The sequence below is a fragment of the Ovis aries genome, chromosome 4, assembly GCF_016772045.2.
Source record: "Ovis aries strain OAR_USU_Benz2616 breed Rambouillet chromosome 4, ARS-UI_Ramb_v3.0, whole genome shotgun sequence".
NCBI lineage: Eukaryota > Metazoa > Chordata > Mammalia > Artiodactyla > Bovidae > Ovis > Ovis aries.
This window is the reverse complement of record NC_056057.1, coordinates 95,225,361-95,241,456: the sequence shown is the minus strand read 5'-3', so window position 1 is coordinate 95,241,456 and position 16,096 is coordinate 95,225,361. Positions and strand designations below refer to the sequence as shown.

Below are 16,096 nucleotides of genomic sequence, written 5' to 3'. Positions count from 1 at the left end.
AAACAGGGAGGAAGATAAAAGATCTGAAGTGGTCCTGAAGTCCATTATTAGCAAAGGGGGTTCTAGGGTACAGAGGATGGTAGAGAGAAAGGAAACCAATGGGCAATTTAAAATTGTACAACCTCTTAAGGTGTGCTGTGGGGGTAAAGCAAGGGATAACTGTGTTAAAAAGAAAAGAAAAAGGTAAGGAAAGAACTCAGCCAGAGCCCTTTCCCAGCCTTACACATTTTGAAGAGAAAGGGACCTGTGAAAACCTTTTAATTGAACCAAATCATAAAACACCATCATAAAAGACAAAAGGCTCATTTATAACTATTTAAAATGAGAGAACACAAATGAAAGAGTGATGCTAGTGCCTGAGTGGTCCCTTTAGTGTCGGGGTGGGACAGGGTCCAGGAAAAAGGAGAAGGCTTCAGGTACAAGGTCTTTGTCAGGTCTGCCTTGATGCCACTGACTGCCCAGACCGTCTCGCGCTGGGTACTGTGCTCTAGCAAGCTCCATACACAGTGGTCCTCCATCCCTGGTAGTTCCATCCTAGAAGACGCTGAAATTCTTGCTTCGGGCCTGAACAGGCCAATAACCACACTGTTCTTTTAAGAGTCATCTGCTAGTAGGATTTTTATTTAAATCATGCTCTGGAATCTGGGATGTATTTTTTTTTCTCCCCAGTTGTGTCTGTTACCAAACAGCTACTTGTTCTGCTATCTGGTTCTTCCTGGTAACAAACAATTCTTGATAATGCATTTGGTCTACTGGCAGATACCATAAGCTTGTCATCACAGAAGTGACAAACAATGCCAACATGACACAATCTGGAATAATGATGAAAAAAGAACTCTTGAAAGTCCAGACAGACAAATTAGTTGGTTAAATGAGAATAATTTGGTTGCAAGTCCCAGAGTAAATCCTACAGCACTCTGGGTAAAAATGTTAGAAGACAGAAGAAGGTGCATCAGAACTACTTGGGTCATACCCAATATTTGATTCATCTTCTGAACTGCCGAGGCATAGACGGCCTAATATTAGTAGGACGTGGCACAGCTCGATGGTCTGATTTGATGGCTGAGTAGACCTATCTACTTGGCGGGAGACCCACAGAGGTCTTACACTTACCTATTAACTCCTCTATCTGAAAAGGTGAGCCTAGGGAGGAGGCAGAACTACAAAGCAGTCTCTGTTTGCTCAGACAGGTCAAGACCATTTGAAGGGATAACAAAGTCTCCCATCAAATCCATACTGGGAAGTATTTTTAGCAGTTTCATAGTGAACAGGGGTAGTTCCCAGGCGGCACTAGTGGTAAAGAGCCCGCCTGCCAATGCAGGAGATGTAAGAGATGTGGGTTTGATCCCTGGGTTAGGAAGATCCCCTAGAGGAAATGGCAATCCACTCCAGTATTCTTGCCTGCAGAATTCCATGGACAGAGGAGCCTGGTGGGATATAGTCCATAGGGTCACAAACAGCTGGACATGACTTAGCATGCATGTACGTATAGTGAGTAACAGCAACTGCAATTCAGAATGTGACATAATCAGATATCCTGTCCTTCTCCATTTAAGGTAGATGAGGACTCAGATGTGGGACAGAAAAAGATAAAAAAATAAGAGTAGGATTCTAGCTAAAGAGGGAGGATTTCCTTAATTCCAACTATGGTTCATTTCATCCTGAATATACATGGCTGTAAGATGCCACTCATGCCACTAAGGAAATGTCTGCCTAAATAAAAGTATGTTATCATCTATCCTCTTTCTAGGACTTTAAACCACAGGTCTCCAAAACCATAGAGTAGTTAATTTGTCCTACTTAAACATTATATGTACATTTTAAAAGCTCAATAAACAGTTGCACAGAGTCGCACAGAGCAGGGCTGGTCCTCCTGTTGACCAGACTTCTGAGGCACTTTCCCAGGCAGCCCAGTTTTGATAACTGACTCCCAGAGCCTGCTGAAATGGACTCAGAGAGCTGCCCTGGAGCTGGAAATCCCTGTCAACATATTTCTATGAATTTTATCTCTTTTGTTTATTCAGGATAGCACCAACATCCAGAAAATCAAAGAGCTGGGAAAGAAGGGCAGAGTAGTGGCATGTTATTGGCTCAATCCAGAGGTGAGGCCTCTGAACAGGAAGCAGAACCCATAGCATCAACCAGAAAAGTGCCTTTATCACAGCCTGCTGGCTGACCTTGATATCAGATGGTGCTACCTTTCTCAAGATGGTCAGAACATTCTTTGTTACCACAATGCACTCGCCCACAGGCGAGTCTCTGCTCCAGTAAAGGACACTCCTCTACACCATGGGAGAAAAAAGATAAAATGCACCTCACAGAAAAATTTTAAATCCTTCTCAGCAAGTCCTGTCACAGCAAACAGTTACTTCTCAAATAAGCCATTCAGTTAGGTAGCCACTATTTTGACTCCTTCCTCCCCTACAGGAAACCCAAAGTCTCCTACTAGGCAAAGAAATCAGAGGCTCCTAGAATTTTTCTAGGTATCAACTGCCTACCAATATAAACTCAAAGTTCAACTTCATTCTGAAGGGCTTGTTGTCAGTCATGTCATGAAGGTTTCAGTGGAAACAGGGAAGAAGTTCGATAAAATATTCATGCTGTCTTACCATTAGCATCTTGGACTCCAGTAAGTGCTCCGACAGCTGCTGCGGTTTCCCCAGACAGGACGATCTGTCCCCCCCCTTGCAAGGTGGCCTCGGCCAGGGTGGCGACAGCATGGGCGGCAGCTTCGCTGTGGGTACAGGAACAGGAGGGGGATGTGTGAGGCGAAGGAAGGAACAGTGCTGCAGCAAGACAAACCAACTTTCAACCCTTCCTAGGATGGTTCCCTGATCCATGTTTGAGAGCCTCCCAACAAACAAGGGATTCCAGTGTTACTGAGAGAACCAGAGCAAATTTTAAATGATAATAGTAAATAGCTAGAGAAATGCCAAGTCTTTCATACTTATACAGCTAGAGTGAGGCCTTTCTTTAAACCTAGGAAATGGGTGTTTGAGGACAGAAGGCACTCCTTCCCAGTCTCTTTGTTATCAGTATCAACTGAGTGCTTGCAAGTCACAGTGGGAGCTCTGATACAAAGCCACAATGCAAAAGCCATTTTGGTTGTCAATCACAAGGTTTTCTTTTTCTCTTTTCTCTTATACAAGGAGGACCATCTGAAACTGCCCTTTTACGGCCAAGCATGGATGATAATATGAGGAGTCAGAAACCTGGGTTTTTTATTCAATTAATATTAAATAACAACTGTTCACTACTCTATAATAACATATATGAGAAAAGAATCTAAAAAAGAATAGGTATATGTATAACTAAATCATTTTGCTGTATACCTGAAATTAATACAACATTGTAAATCAATTATACTCCAATATAAAACAAAAAATTAAAATATACATAAAAATATATTAAATAATAACAACTTGATTTACATCCATGATTCTAAATATAGAGTAATGGTTGACTGGTATCTTGCAAAGTTCACCCCTTCCTTTTGCCTCATGTATATGTAGGCAACACTAAATTAACACTTAAAAGTTTAAATTATCATTATAAGCCCAAACTCCTTGACTCAAAACTTAATAAATAAATCTTCCTTCACTACAAAGCAAGCACTTTGTAGAACAGAAAGATATTAGCCATCTCTTTACACACTATTCTAACAGTTTGTATCCCATTTTTCTTTTCTTTACTGTATACATAAATATTCATTTTTACTGATTCTGTGATGATACAAACTAGAAAATGTATTATTACTGTTTTACGTGCCAATAAGAAAGAAAAGTTCCTGTGAATTCCCTGGTGGTTCCCCTGGTCAGAGAACTAAGATCCCCAAGCCACGTGGTGTGGCCAAAAAAAAAGTTCCTGATAATTATAATCATAAGATTATAGTTTACCATCTAAACTTCAGAGATGTTAAAATATCAGGTGCTGAGGGCGAGCAAGCAATGAAATACTAGATAAATTCAGCACCTCTCCTGGAAAAGTATCAGGTACTGCTTTGCAAAGGTACTGAGGGAATATCAAAAGTGGGCCTGGGGGAGAGAAGGTGGCGTCACTTATCAGAGGTGGACGAAGTTCTGGGTCACACACTGCCTAAGCCAGTGGATTCAGCTTCACTCTATAGGTGCAGACTTTGCTGTAACTATGGCAGTCATCTTGAGGGCAAAGGGCTGTGGACTGCCGACATGCAAACATGTCATGACTGCAGGCAAAGCAACATGTACCAAACCTAACAGTGTCACGTCCACTTAAGAAACTCAACAAGCAAGTAAAGCAACTGACATAACCATTCTTCCGGGGAAGGCTTCTTTAATACTATAAGGATTTTAGGAAGAAGTTCTAGAAGTCCAATGGACAAAAAAGTTTCATTGAATAGAAAACTCTCCCCTCTTGCTAACTTGCTTTGCTTTTCAAATTATGTGTGTTTAAAAAGTTATTTTTCTCTGATAATAAAATGCATGTAGAAACTTGTAAAAATTTCATTAAGTATAAAAGAAAATTTTAAAACATCGAGTTACTTTCCTAATAATCTTAAACACTTTAACCAGATAGTCAAGATCATACTATATTACAGTTTTATCGCCTGCTTTTCTAACTTGGTATTTCCTCATGTAAATATTCTTTGACATTTGTTCAAAATAATAAGAGCAAAATTGCTGATTCCCCCCACTTTCCTAGTTGCTCAGCTGTGGATGTTTTTAATTTCCAGCCTTCTTTGTCTGACTTAGTCCAAGATATTATATATTTCAAATTTTTACTTTCTTTATAAAAACATCTGGGGATGGAATTGAGGTTGAGCAAAAATGTTGGATAGAATCAGAGCTTCCATACAGCCCCTTTAAAAGTCAAGATCAATCCCTATGCTAAAATGTATTTCAGATCTGATATCAATAGCCAGTCATTCCACAGTACCTGTAACATGAATTCAGAGGCAAAGTGGACCCTTGACCTGGAATTACTACTAAGGCTACTCTTAACATTTTACAAGGTAGATTTTAATTTTAGGGTACATCATAACTATTTATTAGAGATGGTAAAACAAATGATTATTTAGTGCCTAAGACTCATAACTTTGCATATTTTTCTAAGAAACTTGTGTCAGATAATACTACCAGACAATTCAACAGTGTTCAGCTATCACTTATTAATGATAAAAATATTTAACACTCTGACCTGAGACTTCATGGAAAGCCAGAAAGTAGTCTTTGGGAAAGGCTTCAACTGTGTGGTACTCTGAAGAAGAAAGCTGGTTTTTGAGAATTGTTTATATGGAAATAGGAGCTGTGTTTATAGGTCACCTCAGCAACTGCTCGTTCCCCACAGTTTTTTTTAAATCACAATCTACAATAATCTTATTTCTATGACCATCAAAGGTGCTGTCCTGCCACTCTTGGATGCACGCTTCCAGTATGGGGTTTCACAGGCTCCAAGGGGGAGAACAGCTACCCAAGCCCTGACCTGGAAGAGGCCCTGTATCCAGTCACATCCATTTTATGATGTCTGAAAATCTAAATATTTGAAGTCATTTTCTTTGATACCTTTCTAAAGTATGTTATGCGAGGAGAAAAGCTGTGAACCAGTAATGACTAAGGCAACCTGGGGAGCCAGGGATGAGCGGTCTGATGGGGATGACAGGTCTACATGTTGGTGAGGTTAGTTACTGCATGCCCCGTCAGGAGTCAGGGGCAAAGCAGTGACGGATGAATCTTTCACCTGGAGCATGAAGACAATGGTGCTGCCAGTGGTCAGCAGACAGTTATTTCCAAATCTACTCTAACCACTTACACTAGACTTCATGGGAAATGATCAAATGATATGCTGCTAGAAAAAGATTACCTTTACTTAAAAGGTGAATCAGGATCAAAACGTCACTAAGCCACCACTTCACAATTTTTTAACAAGTCACTTCTAAACCAGAATTACAATGAGAAATTTCCATCTCCCCCATCTTCCATCAACTTTTTATCTGCAAGTGTCTAACTTTCATCTATAGGAAAAAGAGGCAGCTGCACATTCTCTGCCCTCCATTTCCAGATAGGATTTCTGAACTAGGTTGTCCATCCCACGTTAGTGGACAAATGAACACATCCATATATTAAAGCCATGCTTTGTTTTAATAATATCTCTAATTTTAAGCCAATGTTTTCCTTTAAAAAACGGAAAGAGTAAATTGTTCTTTAAAAACAGGATTCACTTCCTTTTTTAAAGCCAAGCCTCTTCACTGAAAAGAACAGCAATTCTAACTTTCTGGGGCATTTCTCTCCCCACAGCACTGAGTCACAGCACCATACACAGTAGAGACGCAGTAAAAACCATCTCCCTGTCAACCACACAGCACACATTTATAGGAAGGCAAACATCGATTCCGTCTACCCATATTTATCATGCATCTCTATGCACAAAGACTGTACTGACTCTGCAGGACCTAGAATGTAAGTCTAGGACGACTTAAACCAACAGACTGAAACCTGAATCACTATACTGTGACAAGCAAACGGTGATTTCACTTCCTTTCTCGTTGGCCTGTTCAGGGTGAACAGTGTTTTTTTTTTTTTGAGTTGTGATGCTCTGCTTTTCATTTGTTCATTTTGACTCTCTATCTCCTTCCTAGAAGTACTGATTGATTCTGTATTTTGAAAATAATTAAAATTAACAAGTTTCCAGGGTATTCAATGATGATTTCTCCATACCCCTTTCAAGTTATTGTAAAGCCAGGGTGGGCGACAGGTTGTGACCCCAGGGCCCTCAGTCTAACTTGCTATACAAAACTGCTTACAGCATGGCTGGAAAAAAGAAGGCCTGTTCTGCACCTGTCCTGACCGCCTTTCCCATTAGCAGCTGAGGGAGCCCTTCTGTCTTGTGCCCCACCTGCCATTCCACGTGGCCAGCCTCTCTCTCTTTAGTCTGTGCCCACACCTGCTGCTTACAGTGCAGCAAAGGCGCAGGTGATTGTTAAGAGAACCAGGCCTGTTCCACCTGCACCTGAAAGAAATGGCTGGAAGAGAGCAGCTCTATGAAACCGTTGTTACCACAGGAACAAAGACCAGATTCACAGTGTATTTTTTACCAAGATGACTTCCAGCAACAAATTCTGTGGAGAGGCTGGGAATGGGTCTCATCCCACAGAGAAGCAAACACCTAGGGCTTCTGTTTCAAGCCCAACCCTCCTGACATTAGACAGTGATAACAGCTCCTGGAATTAGGAGACCCTGATGTTACCCTAACAGCCTGCAATATCTAGTCATCACTGCCAGGCTTGGTTTCTTCACCTCCAGCAGAGGCTGCCAACACACCATCCCCCAACACTCACTGGGCCATGATTGCAAACAGATTTCAACATCTCTTTACTCCTCCTTCATGCCATGGTGAACCATATTCTCCTTCCTTTGGAGTAAACACTGTAGCCGCCTCAGCTGCCTCTGAGTTTAACAAGCCCCCAGGGGAAACCATTACCTTCCTTGCGTTTGGAAAAAAGCCCTGGTCCTCACACTAAAGGGAGCCAGAAATGTGCCTCATGTTTTCCAGCAGGTACAGGGTTCTCAGGACACTCACACTTCACTGGACCGTCCAGGGTGCTGGCTCAATGACATGCAGTTTTTCTGGCCTTCAGTGGTGGCCTGTTAAGGCCCCGTGCTTCAGTGAGGGGTTACCAAACCAAAAGGAAGGAGTGTCTCACTCTGGTCATGGTTTTCAGGAAGTTTATCTCTATGTGTCTTCTCTCAAAGGCACGAGCGGGCTTGAGTCACAGTGCAGGAGACCAAGCAAGACTTTCATGTCAGTGAAAAATGATACGGTTCAATGGGCTAAGTTTCAAGTCACTCAGGGACTCACTGGTAACTCTGGAAGGATAAGCGTGTGTATGTTTCAGTTCAATCACCAAGTCCTGGCCACACTTCCTTCAAAATCCAGTCACTTTATCTCCACTCTTACTAGTAGTTTCCAGGCCTTTGACAAGTCACAAATGGACTACCTCTTCTCAAATGGACTTCCATTTCTAATCTCTTCTTACTATAAGCAATTCTGAATAGATGAATCTTAAAATCTAAGTTAAATGATAATAAATATAAATCCTGAAATGCTAACTACAGGCCAGCCAGTTTGATAAGAGTTTTATATCCATCATTTCAATGAGTCTTTACGATTCTACATGATGAAAATTATCCTTATTTGATGAGACCTATGCTCAGGGGTGAAATTTCTCAAGACAGTATGGCGACTAAATGGCAGAGGTAGGATTCAAACCTGAACCAATATGACCTCAGAAATGCACTCAGCTCCCGTACTATACAGCCTCATGGAAACCTGTACCTAAGCCTATCAAGGCTTTCTACTGTCCATCACAGCCAATCTAAACTTTATCTGATGTTTATATTTTGAAGGAGGTGATCCCCTTCTGAATTCCCCCTATGTTCATAGTCCACACTATACAACTGGACAGTGAATTACACTCTGACTAATATGTTTGCTAAGTGGTTTACTGAAATCAATCTCCCAATCAATTATTTCTTTAATGGCAGACAATATATCTTAGAGCACTCGTTATATACAATCTTACCTAGTAGAGTGCTGGCATGTCACAAGAATTCACCAACTATTTGAGACTAATAGCTGCTGCACCCGACAATAACAGCAACCTTACCATATGCTGGGCACTAATCTGAGGCTCTCACATGCACTGGCTTTTCCGACTCTCACTTCAATTCTCACAGTAGGTACTGTCTTTACCCCCGTTTTACACAGAGGAAAGCCTGGGCATTGAGCTCAAGTAAACTGCCCAGGTCAAACAGCTAGTAAGGGACAGAGCTGGGATTGAAACCCAGATAATCTGGCCTCAAAGCACACCCTCTTAACCATTATTTAAAGTATCTGGGTCAATTGAAAATAAAATTGTGTCAGCAATGAACAAGAAGAAGAATAAAATGGGGATGACTTTTTTCTGTCAACAATCAATAGAAGGAACCACATGGAAAACAATACAATTTCTTTTTTGGGAACTACCTCTTACTAGAGGATTCCATCCTACAGTGTCCTTCCTAAGTATATCTGAAGAAAAAAGGTTCTGTTTTTCCCCAATAATCCAAAACTTATTTTATTTCAAAGGCACTGATAAGCAAAGAACAAATTCCTTGAAAAGTCAGTAAAGTTAGCTCTCGATCAGCTAAAACACGGACTAATATCCATAACAAAAAGCAGTTTCTTTGTAGGGTAAAAGGAAAATCAATCCCAAAGCTTCTTGATTTTTTTTTTTATTATTACATCCTTTGGTCCCTTTAAAAACACAAGGTACACCTTGCTGTTGCTTTTGGTCTGTTAATGATCACAGAACAGGATACAGCAAAAGGGACCCATATCCCTGACCAGCAGGTTTCAGCAGGAAGTCAGAAAGGCTGAACTGGTTGCTGGGGGTGGAGTGGAATGGGAATAGGGTGGGTGAGGGCTGATTACAAGACAACTTTACAATATCTTATGGGTTAAGAGTATTAAGTTCCAAATGCCAGTTGTGACAAAGTGAGGCACGACGTTTCTCTTTACATCTGTATACAGGGACAGAGTCGCCCTCCTCTTTCACTGCCCACCCCTGCCTCCACCTGTTGAGTGCCATGGTGACCGTAGCTCCCTGTTGCATCTCCTGAGAAGCTGCCACTGCGGCCTCTGCCAGTGATGCTACCGCCTGGGTGGCCTCTGACGCTTGCGTTGTCTGGATGGTCATCTCACCCCCCTGTAACGTGGCCCAGTTTTGTTCCACCTGAGGCAGAAAAGGACAGGCTAGTTAAAAAAATCAGTCACAAGAGGATGGTGATTATGATTTCAAAAGTCATATTTCTAAAAAATTGCCATGTACTCAGCCAAATACATACGTACTATAAATTAACATGACTTACAATGTATAGGACAGGGTTTTTAGCATGGTATTTTTTGGGTTAGAAAGGGGGTATTAGAATATATATTTGAATTTGCTTACATTTGCACGAAGAAATTCTGGAAGGACACAAAAGAAACCAATGAAAATATTTTCCTCAGTGTGTGTGGAGGATGTGGGAATGGGTTGGATAGAAAACAGAAAGCAAGATTTTCCACTGTGTCCTTTTAAATAATTTTCAAAATATCTGAGTTTTTTAATAAACCATAAGTATACTTCTAAAAAAATATTTCAACCTGTACCAAAGGGGATAGAGTGCCAGTATTCTAGACTCTTTGCCCAAAGGCGACTACTATCACCTGTTTCTCCATTTCTTCTGCATCTCTCTGCAGGGATATTCTCTTGCTAATTTAGACACACACACACACACTCTCTCTCAAGAAAAACTGCAGCATATGCTACATATATTCTTGTACCCTGCTTTTTTCACAAACAATACAGCTGTGAAATGATTCTAACTGGGAATGTATCAAACTGCTTCATTCGTTCATGATTCACAATAATGGCTGCACAGCATTACACAGATACACATGATTTATTTAACCAGCCATTTTGCAATGGGCATTTAAACTAGCTTCCAATGCGTTGCTATTACAAACAGGACTGGATGATATATACTACTTTGTATAGTTTATGTGAGTCTACTTATTCAGTAAATTCCTAGAGGTAGAATTATATATCCAAACTACTTTGTATTTTTATTTTTGATGGAAACTGCCAAATTTAATAAATAATTTCTTTAATGTAGCAAAAACTGCTTTTCTTTTACTGGCGAGGAATTATGAAGAAACACAACAAAACAAAAAACCATACTATCTGGTTATTCGGAGTAGATCAAAATTCAGCTTTTTTAGGTCTAGCACAGGGTTTCTCAGCCTTGGCACTATTGACATTTTAGGTTAAACAACTCTTTGAGTTCTGTCCTGTGCATTGTAGGATGTTTAACAGCATCCTCCCCAGACATGAGAATCAAAAATATCTTCAGACAGCACCAAATGTCCTTTCTGACAGGCACAGGCGTGTACCTGGCTGACAATGACTGATTTCAGTATAATGCTTTGCATTAAGAGATTCCATTCCCCTCCGCCTCCCCGCGCCGCCCCAGTTCTGGATACCTGAATCTAGCTACTTCAGTCCATTCTGTTCAATAAATACTGTTGAGTATCTCTCCCATCCATCACCACCAAAACCCAAAAAGCAGCTGGGGCAATGAAAGCCATTTCAGTTCTAAAACATGGCAGGTGATAAGTCAAGCAGCTCAGGTATAGTATTTCTACAGATTCAGGTCTTAGGATGCTAGCTGTTCTTACCGGAGCTCCCACTGGGGCCCAGTGCTAGCTCACTTAACTGCCTCCCTCTTTGGTTCTATTGCTATACTTTGATTATCACAGTGTTTCTCTAAATGTTTGTCAAAGGCCCCCCAGAGACTGGGACACCCCTCTGAGCTACCTTAGTATGTGCCCCGAGTTCTCACGGGCAGTGGGTTGTGCCTGCAAGCCTTCAGAGCTCTAAGAGCCAGAGACATCCTACCTCCCCCCTTAAAGCTGCAAAGGTGCCCACTCAGGAATTCACACAACTCCTGCTTCTCAAGGTATTAGCGCTTTGATCTTATTACTCCAATGAGCATCACAGAAAACATCATTTGAGATGACGAATTACATTCCCAATTTCTAGATGGCCAATGATTCTATTCTGAAAATCAGCTGAAGCTGGCCAGCCCTGTAGCATTTCCTCTTTCCAGATCTGCCCCACTATACTTCTGCCCACCCTGCTACAGAGTGTGGCCCTGTGCAGCTCTCCCAAGTACTCAGGCTCAACTCACAGCAGCAACTTCATACACATGCATTTAGTTACAGCTATTATTTGTAGTGGAAATGGTATTAGAATGTTGCCATATACAGTATACGTTAAGGAAGTTGAATTTACGGCACAGATGATTAATGGATTGTGGTGAAGGGTGGAGAAGAAGTGGGAAGAAGAAGTGGGAAGAAGAAGTAGATGAAGAGACTTCTACTCAGAGTATCGACAGGCAATACATCAGTCAGCTTAGGTGCTAGCGTTTCTCTGGAGTTTCCTATTCTGAGTCGCAGTGCTTTAGTTGTGCTTGCTTGGGCTCTTGCTGTACTCCCTCGCCATCTTTTGGGAACCACTCTATGGTTATCTATGCCTGGGCATCACCATGTCCCAGAGAAAGGGCCACACACTCTAGAAGGGAAAGATATTCAGAGGACATATGGTCAGCTTCTGTGCTTTTCTGAGACAGAGCCACCACAGTGAGGCCTTTCAGACTGTGGCGAGCTTGTTGCTCTGGCCATCATGAACCACCTGTGGCTCTTCCCCACTTTCACAGTGAGGCGCTGCGTGCGCTGCTCCCTTTGACAGGAACACAACTCCCGTCCTTCCTGCCGTTGCTTCCTATTCACCCCTCCAATCTGAGATCAGGTAAGACAAGAGCTGGGACAGCTCCGCTTGAAGACAACTCCCTACAGCCAGCCCAAGGCTCAGGACCTCTTCTCTTGTATCTCACCACACCCTGGGCTGGCTTCTACTAGATCCTTATCTCATTGCCATTTTCTCTGCTGTGTTTTTCTCCACTAGCTACCTGTGGGCTCTTTAAGAGCAAGGAAGGTCTTTATTTTCCTCTACTTCTAGTATATATAGTGCCTGGCACAGAACTCAGAAAGCATTTACTTAACAGCCAGATGAAGAACATGTTCCATTATTCATATTTCTCTGCTTGTTCTTCAGTGTGCCCATATTTCAAATAAATTGATATTCATAAAAAGCCCACCTAAAATAAGCTATGTTACTTCAAAACTGTTAACATGTGTTGATGATTCAGTCTAAAGTTCATTATCTCTCATGTGTCCATAGTTCAGTTCTGCTGCTGCTTCTTTAACGGAATCCTGTGTACCACTATTATCAGATATCATAGTGATGCAACTAACTGGATGTTGAATGCAGTATGACTTAATGTAAGAGCTCTCACTGGCAAGGCTAGGATAACAAAATGACCTTACAACTTCTAAAAGTATAAGCACTGTTTATTTCTGTAAAGAACTTTCTGTTCCTGGGAAGAAACTATGCTAAATACAGGCAGTAGGATGTTTCTCCTGAGTCATCTGATGCAATGCTTTGTTGGCTTGATGTGGTCTTACCTTTCCAAGCCTGTGAGATAGTCTGACTAATCATAGTGCTCACGGCTCAAAACTAAGATGCTTAACAATCATGTCAACATCTAAGAGAAATCAGAAGGCAAAGAGAAGCAAACCATAAAATCTGAAACATTTTGCCACTTTCTGAGACAATGTATGCTTCTTTTCTTCATATCCTTTTTGTTTTATTGGAAATATGAGAAGAGTTAGAATTTTTAAAATCTGACTGAATTTGGATATTTACCAACAGGTTATTTGTGTATGTCATTCACACACTTCAATATAAATGACTTAAAATGATGTTAGTCTGCTAGAAAAGCCATAGATACGTGATTAAGATGTTTTTTCCCTTCATATTTTCCATGAACTTTTGAAAACATTGATTATGTGAAGTTATTTTGTAAAACAGGTTTCAAAAAATTCAAAAGTGTTTAGGAAACTCAAAGTTCCTTTCTTTAAATAGTACCCAGGAAACGTTCAGTAGGGAGATATGGTAAATAACTTCAAAAAGTAACCAATCCCACAAACCTACCAACCTGTGTCTTCGCTACCTCCTTCACACTTCAGGGAGTGTCTGTCCTTTAGTCTTTGTGTTTGGGGACTGACAACTTTCCCCCTCAGCTAGTCCATTCTCTTTCATGATGAGTACATACTTTGGTGCGTCAATCTCCTGTTGACTTACCTTTCTATACCAGGAAACCAAAGGCCAGCTCCTGCCCCAAATCCTCCCAGTCTTGGATACCAAAACATTCTATTCTGAAGGTACCACTTTGCAGCATCTCTTACAGCAGGGGCCACAGTTCATTCACACAGACCCCTCTCTGAGAGCAGGGTTCCTGTGTAATTCAGCTCCATACGTCTAACACCTGAACTGCAGCATGGTAGGGGCGGAAGCCTGCTGTAATTCTCTTCACCTCACTAGCCAGGAAATGCAGCAGTTCTCTACCTTTCCTGAGATGCACAAACGATAGTGACTTTGTGATGTTCTCAGTGGAAACAGTCTATGGTTTTGAGCAAAGGGGAGAGAATATTTTCAGTTTCATTTCTGATACGGCTCTTGACATCTGTTGGCTAGTTTTCAAACTTCAGGAGTACAACCTTTAGGGGAAAAGCCTATAGTCACTTAACAAACCCTTTCCTGAACTTCACTGATGGCTCAGAGCTTAGACAACATTTTTCTAAATGTGTTACCCAGCTTGTACACTTAGGTTACTCTGTACCTTTGGACAAATCACCTAACCTTTTCCCTTTTATTATGTAAAAAGCGAAGATGATAACAGAACCTATACTTCCTAGAGCTGAGATGTGCTTAGTTTACTGAGTGCTCAATAAAGGTTAACTACCTTTAAGTTTATATCCCATAATTAGCTCAGTTTTCATGTGGAAGAATTTTCTTGCTTTTTTTGTTTTTGCTTCTTTGAGGGTTTTCTTGACTGTGTCACATAGCTTGTGGGATATTACTTCTTCAACCAGGGACTGAACCTGGGCCATGCCATGAAGGTGCCAAGTCCTAACCACTGGACTGCCTGGGAATTACCAAGGAAGGATTTTCTTGTGAAGCATTTTCAAAGGATCATTTATAATGCAATAAATCATGTCTACTGATTTATAAATATATATACATATATATATCCGTTCAAAGAATGTTTTAGTCAGCTTGTTTTAATAATCTAACTTTTTAAAATAAAGTCTAAAGATTAAATTCTTTGGGATTCACAGCATAAAAATATTTAATGGATATAAAATGCTATGTTGCAAATGTAAAATTTTAAGTTCCTGACAGTTATATCTGAATCATAAAGATCTATTAATTTCAATTGTTATACACAGAGTATGCTATTTGCAAAACTGGCATGGAATGATATTTTCAGAAGGTTTACACAAGACAATGCTACAGATGTCTAGGCTACTTACAGTCTCTTCATATTCTGGCCCCTCCCTTCTTTCCACCTATACATTCAAGCATCAAGTGAAAACAGACCGAATCCTTTTTCTTACCTCTCCATCAGCAACCGCCGAATAATTCACTTGGGCAACAGTGACTGTGGTCGGCAATTCTGAAGCATCAGCCAATGTGGCTACTGTTGCCCCTGTACCAACCTAAACAAAAACATTGAAGTAGTAAGTGTCAATGAATGGTTTCTTCAACCTCTCCTTTGCTCAGAAGTGAAGACTCATTCAGTCCCAAATTCAGCAGAGGTAATGATTAATATGCAATGAAATATGAAATCAATGACTAAAATAATACATCAGACACTAACATGAGCTTCAGAGTTTTACTTCAACCAAATAAGTCAATATTAGAAGCCATCATGTTTCATCATTGGTGCCTTATGTCAGCTAACCAACTTTCTCTTCTCACCCCAATCTGAATTTTAGAGATTCCCTATCTATTTCTGCTTTATTGACTATGCCAAAGCCTTTGACTGTGTGGATCACAATAAACTGTGGAAAATTCTGAAAGAGATGGGAATACCAGACCACCTGACCCACCTCTTGAGAAACCTGTATGCAGGTCAGGAAGCAACACTTAGAACTAGACATGGAACAACAGACTGGTTCCAAATAGGAAAAGGGGTACATCAAGGCTATATGTTGTCACCCTGCTTATTTAACTTATTATGCAGAATACTTCATGAGAAACTCTGGACTGGAAGACACACAAGCTGGAATCAAGATTGCCAGGAGAAATATCAATAACCTCAGATATGCAGATGACACCACCCTCATGGCAGAAAGTGAAGAAGAACTAAAGAGCCTCTTGATGAAGGTAAAAGAGGAGAGTGAAAAAGTTGGCTTAAAGCTCAACATTCATAAAACGAAGATCATGGCATCTGGTCCCATCACTTCATGGCAAATAGACGGGGAAACAGTGGAAACAGTGTCAGACTTTATTTTTTGGGCCTCCAAAATCACTGCAGATGGTGATTGCAGCCATGAAATTAAAAGATACTTACTCCTTGGAAGGAAAGTTATGACCAACCTAGACAGCCTATTGAAAAGCAGAGACATTACTTTG

General features: G+C 40.8%; 1 protein-coding gene across 10 annotated transcripts in view; it reads right to left on the bottom strand.

Moving 5' to 3' along the window:
- NRF1 (nuclear respiratory factor 1) overlaps positions 1-16,096 on the bottom strand; it is a 127,313-nt gene that overhangs the window by 26,779 nt on the left and 84,438 nt on the right. For all 10 annotated transcript variants that reach the window (XR_009600433.1, XM_060414825.1, XM_060414828.1 and 7 more), the window contains 3 exons: positions 15,076-15,177; positions 9,591-9,748; positions 2,610-2,734 (listed from right to left, as the gene is read on the bottom strand). Coding sequence is in view for 9 of the 10 variants with exons in the window: in XM_060414825.1 (XP_060270808.1) it covers positions 2,610-2,734; positions 9,591-9,748; positions 15,076-15,177 (385 nt within the window). In the remaining variant the exon portion in view is untranslated. The remainder of the gene's footprint in view (positions 1-2,609; positions 2,735-9,590; positions 9,749-15,075; positions 15,178-16,096) is intronic.